Below are 18204 nucleotides of genomic sequence, written 5' to 3'. Positions count from 1 at the left end.
GGTTTTTCAAACCAAAGACAATATTGATTACAAGTAACAGTTTTTTTTCTCACGAACTGTGATTCGATTTATAAAAATGATGATTGTGGTTGTTTGAGGAAGAGGAAAGGGGAGAAGAAGGAGAACAATATGAAATGGGACAAAAAAGATTTAAAATTGAAACGGAATTTCAGAGGCATGAATTACACAAAAAAATCCTAAAAATAGAATTTGCAAAGAACGTTTCTCACGAAAAGATTAGGCACTTTTGTGGTACGTAGAGGGAAATTTTCGGAGAAGCGGGGAAGATTTAATATCTTAGCCAATTTTTAGAGCAAAGGAATAATGATGGAGAGGAGTGGTGTGGAAATTAATAAAAAAGGAAATAGTCAACAGGAAAATTAAAAAAAAAATAGAAAGAAATTTTAAGCGCCGTCAATTTTGGCATCGGAGGATTGAGAAGAAGCGGAATTCGATGCACCCTGTCCGTCAGCTTGTTCAGTTCCATTGGCACGAGCATGTGCTTCAACAACTGGGCGGAAGTATTCGTGACCCATGGCCTCTTGAGCAGTTAGGCGTTCCTGAATATGGTGAAATTTATTAAAAGTTCTGGAAATAAATTAATTTAACAAATAAAAGTATTTATAGTTAGTTTCGAGTATCAAATGTCTTTTTTTTCAATAAAACAAGTGAAAATTGTTTTTATTTCTCTGTGTTCTTGTTAAAACTGGTTTTCAGTAACTAATTTGGTGTAATTTCTCTTTTTTCCGATTCTTACCGCGTGATCGTAGCGAAGAAGTTTATCAAGGAAATCAAGAGCCTCTGGGGTGACAAGATGTTGATTTTCAGCGTGGATAAATCTACAACAAATGAATTTTAAGAAAAACATGAAACTTCGCTTCGATCAAAATATACCTTTCCCAGCGTTTTCTTGAGTGTCGCCCGAGAATATCGTTGAAGCGTGGATCGAGATCAATGTGATATCTCGCAATGTACTCGTAAAGCTCATCAGTTCCCAATACCTTTGCAATGCGGACTAGCTGCAAAAAACTTTTTATAAGAAAATCAGATTTCGTGAATTTATAAAATATTAAAAATCATAAAAATTATTGATGAATATTTAATAAATACCTGACAATATTATTTATTCATTTAAATTTCAGCTCAGGGGTGCGAATCAATCGCCGGCAAGAAATTCTACGGAATAAGCCAAACTTATCAGTAAAATTTTAGCTATGGAATTCAAAAAAATAATTTCTTTATCTGAAAATAGTTTTTTGCAGCTGGAACAATTGAAAAATGCTCAAAATTGGAAAATTTTCGGTTTTTTTCGGAAATTTTAAACTTTCCGGTAATTTTTTAAGCGTTTTTCCCCATTGTTCTCACTGAAATAAAAGCCATAATCAGATAAATCAAATGTTTTCTATATTCCAATATTGGATTTTAATGAAATTTGTGGATTTGCGGTTCTTTGCTACTTCAGCTTAAAGTGCTTACCTGATCGTAGTTATCATGGCCGTGGAAGAATGGTTCCTTCCTGAAGATCATACTAGCCAACATGCATCCCAAACTCCACATATCCAACGAATAATCGTAACATTGATAATCGACAAGAAGCTCGGGTCCCTTGAAATATCTAGAAGCAACACGAACATTATAGTCCTGTCTTGGATGATAGAATTCGGCTAATCCCCAATCTATTAATCGAAGTTCCCGTTTTTCGGCGTCAATCATCACATTGTGCGGCTTAACATCTCTGTGCATAATTCCTTGAGAATGGCAGAAGTCGAGAGCCTGGAGAATAAATTGAAACGTTATGAATTCAAAAATTAATGGACAGCTGAAAAAAGTACCTTCAAGAGCTCGTAGAGGTAGTAACGGATATCATAGTCACTGAGGGTTTGATACAATTGCTTGAAGTCCGAATTGTTAACATGCCTTCAAATAGAAATTATTAATTCTAAAAATCTTCAAATAGTAAACCAACTCGAAAATAAGAGCCGGAGTTCTCGAAATAGGATCCTTGACGACGTCGAGGAGGGTGATGATGTTTGTCCCGCCACGAAGATTCTCCAAAATTTTAATCTCACGCTTGATCTTCTTCTTTTTGACTGGCTGAAAACAAACAAATTACATTTTGAAAGCTTTATTACAATTATTTTTGTAAAACTTACCTTGAGAATCTTGACAACAACTTTCTCGTCAGTGCTCATCTTGAATCCTTCAAAAACCTCCGAATATTTTCCACGTCCCAACTTGCGTACCAGCTGATAATCATCGATTTGTCCCCATTCGATCATGTGAGCCTCATAGTCCCAGTACTCGCGTGGTCTCGACGGATTCACCTGAAACAATTGTGATTTATAATATATAAACTCATAAAAACATAATTTAGTGACTTTTACAAATAGTTTTTCTTTACGAGACTATAAATTCCTATGAACATTTATAAAATCTAACAAATGTGGCGTACAGTGTTTCACAGTATTCCACAACTAAACGGATAACGTTAATTCCGTCATTGTGAGTTATGTATGAGCAATATATTCTGTTCAATAATTAACTCCTGGCTATACAAACTTGCTCACCTCGGCGTAGACCCTCGCCCGGCTAGGAATCGGAGGCATTTCCCAAGAATAACGATCTGAAACAAGTAACACGTTATTTTTGAGCAAGTTTTGACAAAACGGCTGTTATAATTGAATTATTAGAACGAAATTTTCAGTAGAAATAGTAAAATCTCGGGAAAACTGATAAAACCCGAATAATTTTGAAAATACATGCCAGAACATGAAAAGAGTACGCAAATGCGAGAGAGCGCAGAGAAAAAACCAAATGTGAACTCGTGCGTGGTGAGATATTCCCGCTGCGAAAGTCGGTGTGCCTTTAAATTTGTCATCATCGACAACGGCGCGCATTTTCTTTTCTCATCTATTTCTGTATTTTAGAATGAAATCACTTTATTTTCAGCGAAACACTTAATTAAAATTGATATTTTCAGGTAATTATGCTTTCAGCTTCACAGCTTCATCGATTTGTGCAACATATTAATCGCCAGGCAAGCCGAGTAAGTTCTGAAGCAATTAATAAGTTATTTTATGTTTTTCTTCAGAACACATGGGTATTGCGCCGAGTATTCCAACCAGAAGTCACACCGCCCGGCGGAGTACAGAAAAATCCCAATGATTTCCACGATTACCAGAAATACGAAGTTGTTGAGTTCGAAACACAAAAATCCGCTGGTCCGATTAATGTGATTTTACTTCAAGATGTTGAAGGTAGTTTTTTAAAATAAAAGAAAGCAAATGTAAAAAATTCATTTTTACAGGAATTGGCCATCAGTTCGATGTGGTTAGTGTGGATCGGACTTTGGCCCGAAAGGATTTACTATTATCTAAAAAAGCCGTCTACGCGTCGCCGTTTGATTTAAAGTACTATTCAGATATGAAAACAGTGGGTTTTAATGTTAATTTATATTTTTCAATCAAATAATAATTTCAGCGAATGGCTGAAGAACTTGCTTCTCGAATCAGAATTCCATATGAGCTCAAAGTGGTTGGACGAGATTTGCAAAAAATGGTCATTCCAATCAAAGTTAATATGGAAAATCAATGGACGATTGATAGGAATCTTGTAAAAAGCTCACTTCGTCAAATGGGAGTTTTCGTTGCTGAAAATACAATTTTCCTCGCCGCTAAACCAATTTCTGGCCCGAATTTTGATATCGAAGCAAAACTATTCCGATTCTACGTTGTTGTAAATCAACAATACATTGTTCCTATGTTAGGAAGGATTACACATATTTCAGTAGATGAATCCAAACAGGTAAAGATTGAAAAGTTGTAGAAAATTATTGAATTTCCCTTTTTCAGATGATTTCTCCTACACTGACAACACCACGTGACGAGGAATTGGCTCGATATTCCATCCGAAAAGAGTTCCCATTGTACAGTAAAAATAACGATTTCACGGAAGATTTCCCAATTTTCGAGCACATGAAAGAGCATGCACCAACAACTCCACATTAGAATTCTAATAATCAATCAGACTAGATTTAATGTGTTTCAATTCTTTATTTTTGTTATTCTTGTTTTGTTGTTTGAAAAAAATCGATTTTATTTGTATTTGATTCTTCAAATAATTTTTAATTTATTTGCTCACGGTTTAATCACCGTTTAATATCTTCCTTCATTTATTCGTCAAACTGTTTTAAATTTAATTTTATTTCTCACATTCTACAGAGTTCATACAAAGGTGCTCAACACATTTCCAAAATGGTTCAAGAAAGTACTATGATTTGGTGAGTTTTTCTTGAATAATACGAACAATGGCAATATTATTTACTTTTCAGTGTCGACAATTCGGAATACATGCGCAACGGAGATTTCCAACCAACTCGGCTCCAATCTCAACAGGATGCAGTAAATCTTGTTACACAATGCAAGTTGCGTGCCAATCCGGAGAATGCTGTTGGAATTCTGTCAATGGCAAAGTTCGTATATTACTCAAACTCGAACGTTTTTTTGCGCTAAAATGACGGTACCTGGTCTCGACACGAAGATATTTTGTTAAATGCAAAAAGGTGTGCCCCTTTGAGGAGTACGGTAGTTTCAAACTTTCGCCGTTCTAGAATTTTCATTGGAAAATCGATGAAAATTCAGTAACAACGTTTGAAGTTACAGTATTCTTTAAAGGTGCACATCCGTTTGTATTTAGCGAAAAATGTCCTGTCGAGACCCAGTACCGTTTTTTGGCGCAAAAATCACTGATTTCCGGTAACACATGAAATTTTTCAATGTTTTCCTTTTCAGCAGTGTTCAAGTATTGTCAAGTCTGTCCACAGAACAAGGACGTTTGATGATGAAGAATCATTCCATTGAGCCATTCGGAAAATGCAACTTTATCGCCGGTATCAAGATTGCTCATCTTGCTCTGAAACATCGTCAAAACCGTAATCATAAGATGCGCGTTGTTCTCTTCATCGGATCACCTCTCGAGGAAATTGAAATGAATGAGCTCGTGAAGATTGCAAAGAAAATGAAGAAAGAGAAGGTTCTGTGCGACGTCATCATGTTCGGTGAAAATGAATCCGATGGACATGAGAAATTCTCAACATTCGTGGACACATTGAACGGAAAAGAAGGCAGCGGCTCATCCTTGATCGTTGTTCCACAAGGATCTTCCCTCACAGACGCGTTGTTGCAGTCAAGTGTATGCAAAAATGAAGATGGGCAAGCTGCATTCGGTGGAGGTGGAAACGGAATGGATAATGCATTCGGAATGGATGTTGAAAATGATCCAGATTTGGCTTTAGTAGGAAATTATTTTTTGGTTGCGTTGGAAAATCATTTTATTATTCTTTTTAGGCTCTTCGTGTCTCAATGGAAGAGGAACGAGCTCGTCAAGCCGCCGCCGCTGCTGCAAATGGAGGTGCCGCGGATTCTGGAGCTGATGCCGAAGTTGCTGCTGCGGCTGCTGCTGTTCCATTGGAAGAAATGGACATGGGAGCGATGACTGAAGAGCAACAATTGGAATGGGCTCTTCGTCTTTCAATGCAGGAAAATGCTCCGGCTGAGCAGCCACAAGTACAACACGAACAAATGGATGTGGATGGAGCTCCAGCAGTTGGAGGAGACAATCTTGATGATTTGATGAACAACCCAGAACTTTTGCAGCAAATTGTGGACGATCTTCCTGCTGCAAATGCGGAGAAGGATGATGACAAGGAGAAGAAATAAATGTCCCTGTGAAGTTGTTTTATTGTATTTTATCCTATTTATTATTGAATCACCATCCAGCCACCCCAAGTGAATGATTTTCAGTCTCCAACTTCTTCTTCCCCGCTGCGTAATTCTAATTTATTCCATCTCTCATTTTTCATCACGTATTTTCCTGTATATCCAGACCGATGTGAAAATAAACTTTTTGTGGCAAATATAAATTTATTCATGATTAGATTCTAGATATTGATTGATTATGGGAGTGGTGTCATGGATCCTTTTTGTATTGCTTCAGATAGTCTTCCACATTCTTCATCATCTCGCTGGCCGATGGAAGCTTTTGTAACTGAAAACAGTTGAATAAATTATCAATAATCAATCAAAATAAAAGATAACCTCATAATTCTGTGCAAAGTACGCTCCGGCGTATGCTCCAAGCCCCATCGTCAGGAGATGCGAGAAGAGACCCATATTTTACTGAAATTATTGATTTTTTCAGAGATAAAATATGTGATACATTTAGGAATAATCATTAAGAACATAATTTTATGTAAATTGAGATTGCAATTAAATTAAATTGAATATTTTAAAGGAAACACGATAAAATCAGCAAAAAAATGACGCACCGCTTAAAAAGCAAGTGCGCTCTACTGATAATCTTTTTCGAACGCTCTTCAATTAATTGGAATTTCCGAAATTTTATTATTTTCAGCTTTATAAAAGGAATATGACAGAAAGTACAAGCTTGGATGAACTTTTCAAAGATCGATATTCTCAGGTATATTTAAATTATTCATTTAAACTGATTGGACAACAGAAAACCCAAATAAATTGCAGAACGATGAACGATATAAGAAAATGTCTGAAACTGGATTCGAACCAGTGATCGTTGTTCATCCATGGGAGCCCAGAAGAAATAATAACTATCGGTAAATAGGTTTTATATGAAATACAAAAAATCTCTATTAAAATTTCAGAAATCGCGGAAATTTCGGCGGAGGACGTGGTGGTGGATATCAGCACAGGGACAATTCAAATCGAGGCGGTTGGGTTCCACGAGGAGGTGGTCAACGTGGAGGATATCGAGGTGGATGGCAGGATCGTGGGGGGCATCGTGGTGGTGGTGGATGGCAAGATCGAGGTGGACAGCGACAACCGTATAGAGGAGGAGGTTAGAGAGAATTAGAAAAAAAACTTGAATTTCAGATCAGTTTTATCCCAAAAAATACAAAACCCGGTCTCGACACAATCGTTTTTTTCAATTTCAACGAGACAGTGCACCTGAAGGAGTTTTTTGTGGAATTTTCATCAAATTTTCATAAATTCAATCCTGCTCGCTGGAAAACTCGAAAGAAACTGATCGTGACAAAACCCGAGTATCGTATTCTTCGAAAGCAAACATCGCATTATTGCGTTTTTAACAATTTTCTGATATTTTGCTGTAAAAATTACTTAAAACACGCAAAATTATATGACTTTTAAATCTAAAAGGTCTCACCACGAAAATATTATGTTTAAATCGAAAATATATGCACCTTTAAAGATTACTGTAATTTAAAACTTTTATGTTTGAGAAGTTTTAATCGATTTTTCATATTTTCTCAAATGAATTGTTGAAGTTTATCTTTTTTTAAATTTTTGAATTCCCATTTTTGAAAAATTCTGGCAACAACGAAAGTTTGAAACTACAGTACTCTTTAAAGGCGCACAACTTTTTGCATTTAACATAATATTTTTGTGTCGAGACCAGGTACCGTGGTTTTACGAGTACGGTAGCTGAAAACTTTCTCTCGTGCCAGGACTCAAAGTAGTAGGCGAAAAATCAAAAATTTTTCAAAAACTGATATTTTTAGTCATGAAACTCCAATATTAAACCAATAAAAATCAATTTTCAGATCGCCGCCGCCAGTACAACGACTAAAATCATCGTTTCCTGAATTTTCCCGATTTTCATTAAAAAAAAATATTTTATTAATTGTCAATTTTCTACTTTTGACTTTTGTTTATTAAAATCCTGTAACTTATTCGTTTCAATAAACGTCACATTTTGATCCCAGCAACACAAACTCCACTCTCACACACTTTTCGTGATGCAAAATATTTCGCAATCGCGGCCAGGACGCCCCACCCCTTTTGTACACACTATAAAAACAGAGAGAATCGGAATGGAAAATTAAGAATTATTAATATTTATTCTTGATACTATTCAAATTTTGAAAAACAATGGGCTTCTTCTCTCATGCTGCAATGCTTGGTGTTGGCTATTGGATTGGAAAATCGTATTGTTTCCGGTATAAGGTCAGTTTTAGGTCTCGGCACGACCCAAAATTTCTAGGGAGTTGAGAAAAGGAGAGTGTGCCTTTAAAAACCACAGTACTTTTCTTTTTTGGAATTTTCTTTGATTTTCTTATTTTGCTGTATTTTTTCCACAAAAAAATTAATGAAAAGATAAACTACTGTACCTTTAAAGGCCGAAATTTGGGCCAAACTGAGTTTCGGAAAGACACTATTTATTGCACAGTCGCGAAAATTTATGAATTTTGCGCTAAAATACAGTACCTGGCCACGACACGACAACTTTTGTTAAATACAAACAGGCCTGCGCCTTTAAAGAGTACTGTAGCTTCAAACTTTTTTTGTTGCCAGCATTTTTCAAAAATATTTATTTTTTGAAACACTACAATTAAAAATTAAAAAAAAAACATATTTTTCACCAAATCGTGAGAAAAAAATATGATAAATCGATGAAAATTCCGCAGCAACGAAAGTTTAATATTACAGTACTCCTTAAAAGCGCACATCTTTTATAAATTGCAGAAATCTCTGTCGTGTTGAGACCCAGCAAGGAAACAGTCACATAATATCACATTTAGATAATAAAACATCCAAATATTTCCAGATTCACCAACTTCCCACCGACCCGGATGCATCTGAAATTTCATTCCGCATTGAACGAAAAGAAGGTGCTGGTCCATTTTTCGGACATCCATGGTGGAATCATCATCATCAGTGTTGGCATCAATATCATCATAGGACTGAGAATACTGTAAATAGTCAGAATGCGCCATCTCAAGTGATTCCGAAGAAGAATGTGGAACTTTTGGAAGTGGAAACCAATCAATAAAACGAAGAAGATTAAGATTTTGTAAATAATATTTTTTCCCGAAAATTGAAATAAATTTGGTTTGAATATTCTGTTTCTCTCACGTATCAGAGAACAAATTGTTTCTGAACAATTTTAGAATTAAGCGAAATTTTTCAGATACCGTTTCCCACCGTACTCTTGATTTTTCATAATTTTCAATACATATGAAAACTTCTTATTGGAAAATTCTTAACAACGCGTAAAATGTAAATTTTGACATGAAAATAAATAAAAACAATAGAAAAATAGTGAGAAATGACTGCCTGAAATCTACTAAAAACTTTGCTAACTAGACCCAAATTATGAAGGGGTACTGTTGCTGAAAAGCCTCGTTCGTTTCAGGACCCAAATTTTCTGCCTTCGGACACCTCACAATCAGAAATTTATAAAAACTTATCTACATCAACAAGTATCTTAAACCATAATAATTTATTCATTCACACGACTATTTAAATATTTCAATGCTTCAAATTAATTATCTTTCTTCTCTTCAGGTACTGGAAAATTCTCTTGACAGCATCTTGAAGCTTTCCAGAATCCGCACTTCTCTGCGTCTTTCTTCTCCACGTGGATTACAAATTCCTGAGTATTCGGATTGGTGGGGTCAATTGTCAGTTGACGAACCTAAAAGAATGCCGATACTATGAAATCAAATTTGATTAATTAAGAAATACCAAATTGGTTATATTAGTATTGCACAAAAATGGAGTAAATGGATGCAATAATAATAAAGCGGACATGATTTTTAGAATTCTCATTCTGACATATCATACATTTCTTGATCCTAAAAATTAAAAAGAAGACTTACAGTAAAACCTTGACTATACTGCTTTCCCATCCAATACCCGACACCAAGAACAACAGCGTGAGTTATGAAACACATATTCTAAAATATTATAGATTCTCATGTGTGTCTAAACATATTTTATACGTACCGAGGTAGGTGGGGACTTTAGAAGTGTTTCGCAATAGGGGGCAGTTGCATCACAAAAACACAGAAACGTTTTTAGAGTTTGTGACATCAAGTGAACAAATTATTTTTAGATCCCTTATTTCCTCTATTAGTCTTGCACCCCTACGGACCGATCGAAAATTAGTCTTGCAGCCTCTATTAGTCTTGCACCATTTTTTTTGGCCAGATCAGCAATTAAAAGTGTTCAAATAATTGATAAAATAATGGGAAAGTATGTATTTTGTATGATTTAGACTGTCTCAAGTCATGTTTTTGACGAGAAATCGTAAACTTTACAAAACTTTTGGATCTTCGAAAATTAGTCTTGCAGCCTCTACTAGTCTTGCACCCCTACGGGTCAATTGAAAATTAGTCTTGTAATATAAATGCAATATAAATTGTAATAATATGTAATATGTAATATAAGTTACGGGCAACTCAATAAATAAATTGCTCATATTCAGAAAAAATATAAACTACGGGCTCTGCCAATTTATTTCCTCTAATGTTCTGCCGATTTAATTCCTCAAAATAAATGGAAGTTTGGAAGTTATTTTTTCCTTGATTATCATCTTTATTGCCTATTTTAATCGTTTACCTCATATTATTTGGTTGATTATAAAGAACAATTGTCGATTTTAGGAAAATTCGAAAAACAGGTGAAATATATATTTTAAAAAAGTACCTTGAGTAGTTTGTATTCTCACAAACAATGAATGTAACACAAGAGCTGATCGATTCAAAAATTCCCCTCTCTGCACATGCATTAATTTCGTTTTTTTGGTTATCAATAATGTTATATTTAACTATTTTACCATTTTATCTTTATGTCCACAAAGTGAATCGACAACTAGAAATGGTTAGATAAAACACACAATATTTGACTGAATTTTGTGTGAGAGTTGTGCCGGATAAGTTTCTATCGAGTTTTACACCCAACACCCTTTAAGGGCTAGGCGGGGAAGAACCATATAAAAAATAGAAAACTCAGTTTTCACCTATTTTCACGCGGTGTCAGAGTGTCCCATTCCGGTTTGATGTACATTGATCTCAAAAAAATGCGGGAATATCGACGAAGAGTTTTCAACTTATTTCGCATGGTTAAGAATGTTCTGGCGTCACATTTTTTGAGCAAATTACCCCGAATTTTCTAGAGGTTAAGTCGTGATGGGACAGCCTGACACCACGCGTATTTTCAGAAGTCTTCAATATTTTTGCCCAAATTGGCTGATCGAAAAAAAATTTGACAACAAATTGCCCACTCTGTGGCTTCCTGTTCCTGAGCATGTCCCGCCTAATTATCCCCAGTTTTGGAGACATTTTCACTAAACTCCTCACAAGTGAGAGCAAAAAGATAAATTACTTGCAGACGTTTCCATCAATAATCCATCATTTCTTTGTAATGGTTATAATGTCTTATGTTCTTTTACTGACAATTTTTATGTCATGTTTGTTAACATTTTCTACAACAAGCACTCCTGGAGAGACAAGTATTTTGTAAGTATGCTAAAAGAATAAACAAAGGAATAATCTAAAGTTTTTTTCAGTCAAATTCCTTTAATTATATTGTCAGTTACATGTATAACAATACCAGCTCTTACCATAGTTGTCATTAATCAAATGTTCCATTTGCTGGTTTTTCTATTAACTGTCAAGAATTGTTGCCAGTATTTTTTCCCATTCCATATTTTCACCCGGTTTTTATCAAGAAGAAATTTACCAGACTTTATCTGGTATTTGTATGCATTTTTCTTTGTAAATGAACTGATTGGAATATTTCTTTACTGGGCTCATTGGTTTATTCTGTCGTTTGAAGTAATTGATGTTATTATTATCTTTTATCAAGTAGGTGGTGTATTATAGTATTTTTTTAATTTCATATTGCAGACGGCATACATGATTTTGAACATTATTCTCATATTCTTATGTCCAGTTTGCTACTTTCCGATTATTTTAAGTCTTTGGAAAAGTAGTAATCTACGTTCTGAAGAGCATATTTATCTTCATAACTACATGTTTTGGCAGAGTGTACTCGTCTTGTTCTTCAAATTTGTAAGTTTTCCATATATTTCTTATGTAGAAACGAGCACGGTAAAGTATGTACATTTGAAAAAAATTAATCTGGAAAAACATAACTGAAAACCTTTTTTTCGCGCAACTTCGAAAGAATCTGTTGGTTCATTTTTTCGAGAAATTTTTAACGATATCAAGAAATTGTTAGGTAAACTTTTTTTGAACTTTTTTCGATTTTTCAAAACAACTAAAGAGGCGTGTCGGTTGGAACGTCTACTTTTGCGTGTTATCCTTGCGCAGGGGCCATGCTAATCTTCTCTGTATTAGTCCAATTTTAGTATATGTTCTCGGAAGAGCTTAAAAAACAATACACATAGAGAAGCCCATATCGATAAGAAAAGCCCTCTAAATTTTTAATTTCAGATGGTTATTATGCTAATAATATTTATATCCACTGCAGAAAACTTAATAATATATTTAATAGCTGGTACAATTGCATTTGATGGCTTAACAACACCTATAATAATTCAAATATCCTATTTGGGCTGCAACAGAAATAATTTGAAAATATTATTAACATCGTTCAATTTCAAAAAGTTCTTTGCAGTTATTTTTGGGTGCACGGGACGTAATGTGGTGCACCCACAAGTGTTTTTAGTTCCCGTTGTCACATAAAACCATAATTGGCTTAGTATTTACAAATTAATTCTGTTAACAAACGTTCTTGCTGGTTGGGAAAAGTAACAGGTGATAAGTGTGTACGTACTTTTAACAGCTGGAATAAATTGAAATTTCTATCAGAAGTATTCCAAATCGAAAATGAATAAAACACAAGTTTTGGATGACGACGGTAAACGTCTAGTCAATGTATCTTCCAAAAAAAGTCAAATTCAAGGTTTACTAGAATTTTAGATCATACATTTTTGAAACCTAAAATTATGAGAAAACTATTTAATTTCTTACATAATACAATTCAGATCATCGTGTCAAAGAGTCCCATTTTGGATTGATCTACAAAAAATGTGGGATTTTCTTTGCCAAAAATTGTGACGTCAGCACGCTCAGCCTGGTTAAAGAACTTAAACAGTTAATATTTAAAAAATTCTATAACATTGAAAAACCACTGGTTTTGGAGAATTGTTAAATTTTGCTAATTTCTTCATTTGAATTTCCGCACTTTTGCCTTTTAACCCCGCCCACATTTCTGTGCCGCACTTAATGTTGATGCAGATTGTTATTTCCGCTCTTTTATTGATTTTATAATAAAGGAAAAAAGATTTTAAATTAATGAAACAATGTGATGTATTTCACTTGTGACAATTGATCTATCCATTCTATAAAAAAAATTAACTTCCGATTTATTATCAAAGATTTTTCAGTGATAGAAACTTAAATAAATCGTAAAACCGTTCAATTTGTGAGAAAAATACCAGTCATATAACAGTAGAATTAACAGTGGAGGGCTCTTAAAAAATTGGAAAAAAAACGAAACCGTAAAAGGTGAATAGAGTCATGGTGAAATCACGAGAAAAAAGGATAATTATGAAAAGTACAGGTGAATTAAACAACAGTGAAAAGAATATTGCGAATACCTTGCTGGACGTCAGCGATTAGGAGAACCTGAATATTTAAATATAATTTTGATTGGTTAATAACTCAATCTAATACCTTTCCATCCGCTTCGTGATTTTCAATTTCGTCCTGAACTCTCTTTTGTAGATCGTAAAGCAACGGGTTTTTAAGCCAAAGGAGAGCATATTTGAAGATTCTCAGACACTCTTTTGCTGATTTGCTCGGTGCTGAGGTTTCCGGCCGAAACTTTCGAGTGATTCCCAAAAAGAATGTCTGGAGGGTAGTAATCACTAGCTCCGATGGAAGAATCTGAAAAAAAAGATAATTTATTGGAAAATTTGATTCTTCAACTACCTCATCTGTTCGACGGCGAATCTCTTCAATCTCTTGCATTAAATCGTTTAGAGTATCTGATTCGAGAGATGTGAGCATGAGTTCTAACGAATTCAAAAACTTGTGAAGTCTAATCCCGTCAGATCCAGTGATTCCCGATGGCTCAACATGGTGACCTTCTTGAACTGGGGTTTCCTCAATCTCTGGTGGAATGGGTAGATTCACCAGGTTGTTTGACATGTTTTGAATATGGAATTGCTCAAATACAGGCTCCTGCTTCAAGAAGCCACGGAAGACGAAAGATTCTTGTGCATTTGTAGAAGTACCTTCCGATTCGTTTAAAAAAGTTCCAGATCTTTGAACCTCTGCCTGCCGACCACTCTTTGCATTGAAAGGATTGAATTTGGAATCTCGATTTTCAAGGAGTGGAGCCTCTAGAATCTCACGGTAGAGGTGCCCTTGATCCAGATTGTATGACGCTTCTCGATTGACCAATTCCTCGAAATCAAACGATGCAGATTCCTGTTCCACGTAGCCATCAACTATTTCCATAACTTCTACATCATCCGTGTCAGACAACTCATTCTCAGTGATTTCGCGTCTTTTTGTAGGTGTATTGCTGGATTTGGTCGACCTTCTTCTCTTCACTCCCGACGTCTTCTCTTCCAACTCTATCATTCCATCATTTGATGCATATCTGACAATTCGGCGCTGGTCATCCAGTTGAACGGTGCCAGATTTTTCAATTCTGAAAATTCATTTAAGTTTTTTTTAATTTCAAGTTCAACTGTTTCTTACTCGGCAAGAAAATCAGTTCTCACTGTCCCTTTTAATACAAACATCATCCGAATCCGATCTCCGAGTAGGTAGCTGCTCCATCGACTCATATTTGGTGCCAGATTTCGACGAAATCTAGAATATAGTTGAATTATCAATAGCGAAATTGCTCTACAAGTGGCTTCAACTTGTGGAAAATTGAAGAAAAAAAACTATTCAAAATTCGAAAAATGTGGGAAAACAATTTTCATTCAAGAGATATTAAAGGTGGAGCAGCCCCAGTGGGGAAATTGTTAGAAACCACTCCTTTGATCCCAAATGGACCAAATATCATGATAAAACTTTTCAAAAAAATTTTGAAAAATTTTTATTCATTGTCAAAAAGTGGCAATTACTCACTTTTTGCCACTCATAATTTTGGAAATCGACAAAAATAAAAATTATTTTTTATATATTCAAATGTAAATATATTCATTTCTTATGTTTTAATTTTGTTTAAATTATTTTTATTAAAACATTGTAGCGGTCAAAACATGCGACATTTCTCTAAATTTCCTCAAAAGCTCGTTTTTTTCAAAATTTTGGCAATTTGCCAAAAAGAAATTATGAAAAATCAACAATTTTTTGAAGTGTTTTATTATGATATTCGGTCGTTTTGGGTCATTATAAGTATATTTAGACAAAATCCCCACTGGCGCTTCTCCTCTTCTCTTCCCTTCTCTACTCTTTAAAACTCACTTTTTATTAAACGTATCAACTGAAACCTGGCGATCCTTGATACGGCAGAACTCCTTGGCAATTGAGGTCGATGTCATCGGTCTAACTGCATCTCTGGTCTGTTGGATAAGAAAGTCCATGAATTCGGACCGTGCACCTTCTATTTTGAATTTTCCGTCCTTCGAGGCATATTTTAGGATTCTTCTCTTCTCATCGAGTTGGACAGTTCCCAGCTTTTCAATTCTGCAAATTGTCTTTCTCTTTATCCTTTTTACATTTCCGACAGCACTCTTAAAACCTACGTCGTTAGGAAATCTTTGGAAACTTTTCCACCCATTGTGAGCATTACTCGAACTCTTTCCCTGATACTGTAGGTGTTCAATTCATTCATTATTGGTGCAAGCCTATGATGAAATCTAAATTTAAATTTTTAAAATACAAACAGTGAGATGTAGCTCTAACTTGTCATAGCACATTGAATATGTACTCCGATCAGGGTCTAGTCGGCTATATTCATCGAATATTTCTTTAAACGTCGTTGGCTCAGCAGCATTCTTTGTCTTTTTCACGAGGAAATCCATGTATTTCGTGAGATTGGCGTCGTATGACATGTTTGGTTAACCTGAAATGGAGCACAATAGGGTATTAGATATTTTAAATACTTTTGAAAAAAACGAATAAATCGTTAAATTACGGGATTTATTCACTTTTATAAAAAAAAGCATTAAGAAGACAAATATAATCGATGAAATCACGCGGTGTCAGGTTGTCCCATCTCTCCGCTGCGCACGAAATGGCGAAAAAATACTTTTTAATAATTTGTGACGTCACAGGGCAATTCGAATAATTGTTTTTTTGATTTTTCAGTGTCGATTTTCGTGAAATTTGTTAATAATTTTTCAAATAGCTTTCTCATGGTAATTTATAAAATTGATATTTTATCGAGATTCTAAAAATTTATTGAGTTAAGTGGAGAAAGAAGCAAATTGCATTCAAAAACATCACAAATTAAAAAGAAAAGTATTTTCCCGACATTTTTGTGCGCAGTGGATCGATGGGACAGCCTCACTCACGGCCTCCACCACGAGAAATGCGCAGAGAGAGCGCAGAGAAAAAGGCGGTCTCTGCGTCTCTCACCTCCACAGCATGGCGAGAGTGCGCGCTCAACCACCTCACTTAGAAGGAGTCGGGAAGAAAGGAAAATGCATATTTCTGAAAAGAAACAATTGGAACGGATAAAGAGTACTGTCCTCTACAGTCTGGCATAAATTTCACAGAATAGTTGTGTCATTGAAATAAGTGAAGAGAGTGAACATAATATTACACATTCCCCTCTAAAACGAGCAAGTTTAAGATTTTTTCCCAAATTTTTTTTGTAAAATGTATTCAATATATTCCCAATTAATGAGTTAATACAAAAAAACCCCAATAAATAAGTTATGAGAGAAACTTTTTTTGACATCAAACATTTACAGCTCAAAATTTCAGCACTTTCCGGAAGCTAGTGACCGTAAAATGAAAAATTTCAAAAATCGGAAAAAATACGATTGTTCTATTTTTTAATACGCACATTTTGACATATCACACATAAAAATTGGTCAATGTTGAAAGATGAAATTAAATCTAGAAGGTTGACTACAGTACTAAAATGACCAAATTTTCAGGTTTTTCGCAATTTTCAGGAAATACTTGGCTTGGACTCAAAAATCGGAAAAAATACGATTGTTCTAATTTTTAATACGCACATTTTGACATATCACGCATAAAAATTGGTCAATGTTGTAAGATGAAATTAAATCTAGAAGGTTGACTACAGTACTAAAATGACCAAATTTTTAGGTTTTTCGCAATTTTCAGAAAATATTTGGCTTGGACTGAAAAAGTTAAGAAAATACGATTGTTCCAATTTTTAATACGCACATTTTGACCTATTATACATAAAAATCCGTCCATGTTGAAAAGATGATTTTTGATGTAGAAGATTGGGTGCTTTGATACAGTACCCGCTCTACTGCGCCCTCACACTTTGGATGCTCCTATCTCCGCTTCTATGAAAGTTACAAAAAAGTTGTCAACCAACAAAATGTTCAGTGTGACATTGTGAACATTTTTTCTGTTGACAATATTTTTCTAACTAGTAAGACAAATTTTTTACAGGCCCCGAAAGCCGTATTTATGAGAAAATCAGAGATCAGTTCATAACTCAAAAAATAAAGACATTAGAAGAAAGTAGTCAACTACAAATTTGTTAGATATCTTATATAGAGTATGTTTCCAATAGAAAACTCAATTTTGATGTTCAGGATTTTTTGACATGGCCAGTTTAAGATGATCAACTTTCAAAAGTCAAAATCTCTATTATTTTTGTAGATAGAAATGTAGTTCTTGCTGGTAAATGTTGTTTTTTATCTGCTTAACATTTTCTCAGTTGAACATATTTTTGTATCTTCAACGAGAACAGAGATTTGATGGTTTTAAGAGAGGGTACCGTATCTGGGACTTCAATCATCAAATCATAGCTGTATCTTTTTAGTGGAACGAGATATCAAAAAATTGTCAACTGAGGAAATGCTCGCCTATTTGTGATGTTTATTTTGTCAGTTCATCGCTAGTTTCTATCTCCAACGCGAAAAAAGTTGTAGCTGTTCAAAGTCCATACGATACATCCACTTGCCACGAGAAGAGCGAGAATCAGCCCGAAGCCACAGTCGTACATATTTTCTTTATTTAAATCGTTCAAATACACTTATCGTTTTATATTTAACAGTTTTCAATCTAAAAAAGTGCTCGTCTGTCCAGAATTCTTCTAATTCCATCTAATTCTTGCTAAAAATCACTGAAAAACAGCTCGTATTAACTATTTATTGTAAGTTCCGACTTCCCATTTTATCAACTTCACTATTTCTGTGAAAAAAATTCGAAATTTCGTTCAAAAATAGCGATTCTAGCTCAATTTCATGAATATCTGTTGAAAGCGGCGGCGAGGCAAGGTGGTC

At 34.8% G+C, this 18204-nt stretch overlaps 9 protein-coding genes and 2 non-coding genes across 12 annotated transcripts; 6 read left to right on the top strand and 5 right to left on the bottom strand.

Moving 5' to 3' along the window:
• Positions 1–29: 29 nt before the first annotated feature.
• kin-3 (Casein kinase II subunit alpha) lies at positions 30–2623 on the bottom strand. The gene is made up of 8 exons (NM_060410.5): positions 2568–2623; positions 2154–2324; positions 1967–2094; positions 1833–1917; positions 1477–1773; positions 895–1019; positions 758–839; positions 30–560 (listed from the first exon to the last, which is right to left on the bottom strand). Exons 1-8 carry the CDS (start codon positions 2604–2606, stop codon positions 405–407), a joined length of 1083 nt encoding a protein of 360 aa, NP_492811.1. The 5' UTR covers positions 2607–2623; the 3' UTR covers positions 30–404.
• B0205.16 lies at positions 2389–2502 on the top strand. Its single transcript, NR_050519.1, has one exon. It is a non-coding gene; the product is annotated as an Unclassified non-coding RNA B0205.16 (non-coding RNA).
• Positions 2624–2978: 355 nt separating the features above from the next.
• On the top strand, positions 2979–4102 carry mrpl-9 (Large ribosomal subunit protein bL9m). The gene is made up of 5 exons (NM_060409.8): positions 2979–3046; positions 3092–3257; positions 3308–3432; positions 3481–3804; positions 3852–4102. Exons 1-5 carry the CDS (start codon positions 2987–2989, stop codon positions 4005–4007), a joined length of 831 nt encoding a protein of 276 aa, NP_492810.2. The 5' UTR covers positions 2979–2986; the 3' UTR covers positions 4008–4102.
• Positions 4103–4220: 118 nt separating this feature from the next.
• rpn-10 (26S proteasome non-ATPase regulatory subunit 4) lies at positions 4221–5933 on the top strand. The gene is made up of 4 exons (NM_060408.5): positions 4221–4279; positions 4331–4471; positions 4791–5292; positions 5346–5933. Exons 1-4 carry the CDS (start codon positions 4254–4256, stop codon positions 5715–5717), a joined length of 1041 nt encoding a protein of 346 aa, NP_492809.1. The 5' UTR covers positions 4221–4253; the 3' UTR covers positions 5718–5933.
• B0205.12 (YtxH domain-containing protein) lies at positions 5902–6182 on the bottom strand. The gene is made up of 2 exons (NM_001025788.2): positions 6096–6182; positions 5902–6045 (listed from the first exon to the last, which is right to left on the bottom strand). The coding sequence occupies exons 1-2, from the start codon at positions 6168–6170 to the stop codon at positions 5968–5970; spliced, it is 153 nt and encodes a 50-aa protein (NP_001020959.1). The 5' UTR covers positions 6171–6182; the 3' UTR covers positions 5902–5967.
• A 229-nt stretch (positions 6183–6411) lies between these two features.
• Positions 6412–7747, top strand: B0205.8 (TFG domain-containing protein). The gene is made up of 4 exons (NM_060407.6): positions 6412–6477; positions 6537–6628; positions 6677–6870; positions 7595–7747. The coding sequence occupies exons 1-4, from the start codon at positions 6427–6429 to the stop codon at positions 7618–7620; spliced, it is 363 nt and encodes a 120-aa protein (NP_492808.1). The 5' UTR covers positions 6412–6426; the 3' UTR covers positions 7621–7747.
• A 138-nt stretch (positions 7748–7885) lies between these two features.
• B0205.13 (NADH dehydrogenase [ubiquinone] 1 alpha subcomplex subunit 1) lies at positions 7886–8890 on the top strand. The gene is made up of 2 exons (NM_001047165.6): positions 7886–7997; positions 8599–8890. Exons 1-2 carry the CDS (start codon positions 7923–7925, stop codon positions 8821–8823), a joined length of 300 nt encoding a protein of 99 aa, NP_001040630.1. The 5' UTR covers positions 7886–7922; the 3' UTR covers positions 8824–8890.
• Positions 8891–9258: 368 nt separating this feature from the next.
• B0205.14 (CX domain-containing protein) lies at positions 9259–10557 on the bottom strand. The gene is made up of 3 exons (NM_001383723.1): positions 10482–10557; positions 9653–9730; positions 9259–9468 (listed from the first exon to the last, which is right to left on the bottom strand). The coding sequence occupies exons 2-3, from the start codon at positions 9725–9727 to the stop codon at positions 9316–9318; spliced, it is 228 nt and encodes a 75-aa protein (NP_001370301.1). The 5' UTR covers positions 9728–9730; positions 10482–10557; the 3' UTR covers positions 9259–9315.
• On the top strand, positions 10509–12484 carry srz-85 (Serpentine Receptor, class Z; the record flags this gene model as incomplete). Of its 2 annotated transcripts, NM_001025790.1 has the most annotated exons (5): positions 10509–10655; positions 11166–11293; positions 11344–11641; positions 11684–11848; positions 12233–12484. In NM_001025790.1, 5 exons carry the CDS (start codon positions 10509–10511, stop codon positions 12482–12484), a joined length of 990 nt encoding a protein of 329 aa, NP_001020961.1. The 2 variants fall into 2 exon arrangements, with proteins under 2 accessions (NP_001020961.1, NP_001020960.1); NM_001025789.2 differs by lacking the exon at positions 10509–10655 and having other exon boundaries at positions 10692–11293.
• B0205.15 lies at positions 12059–12166 on the bottom strand. The gene has a single exon (NR_050518.1). It is a non-coding gene; the product is annotated as a small nuclear RNA B0205.15 (small nuclear RNA).
• A 664-nt stretch (positions 12485–13148) lies between the features above and the next one.
• On the bottom strand, positions 13149–15831 carry B0205.9 (SPK domain-containing protein). The gene is made up of 7 exons (NM_060405.6): positions 15671–15831; positions 15511–15624; positions 15230–15451; positions 14513–14626; positions 13736–14462; positions 13478–13690; positions 13149–13429 (listed from the first exon to the last, which is right to left on the bottom strand). Exons 1-7 carry the CDS (start codon positions 15817–15819, stop codon positions 13370–13372), a joined length of 1599 nt encoding a protein of 532 aa, NP_492806.1. The 5' UTR covers positions 15820–15831; the 3' UTR covers positions 13149–13369.
• Positions 15832–18204: the final 2373 nt, after the last annotated feature.

This window comes from Caenorhabditis elegans, chromosome I, assembly GCF_000002985.6.
Source record: "Caenorhabditis elegans chromosome I".
Classification (NCBI taxonomy): Eukaryota; Metazoa; Nematoda; class Chromadorea; order Rhabditida; family Rhabditidae; genus Caenorhabditis; species Caenorhabditis elegans.
The sequence above is the reverse complement of the archived record's forward strand: the minus strand, read 5'-3'. Positions and strand labels throughout refer to the sequence as shown.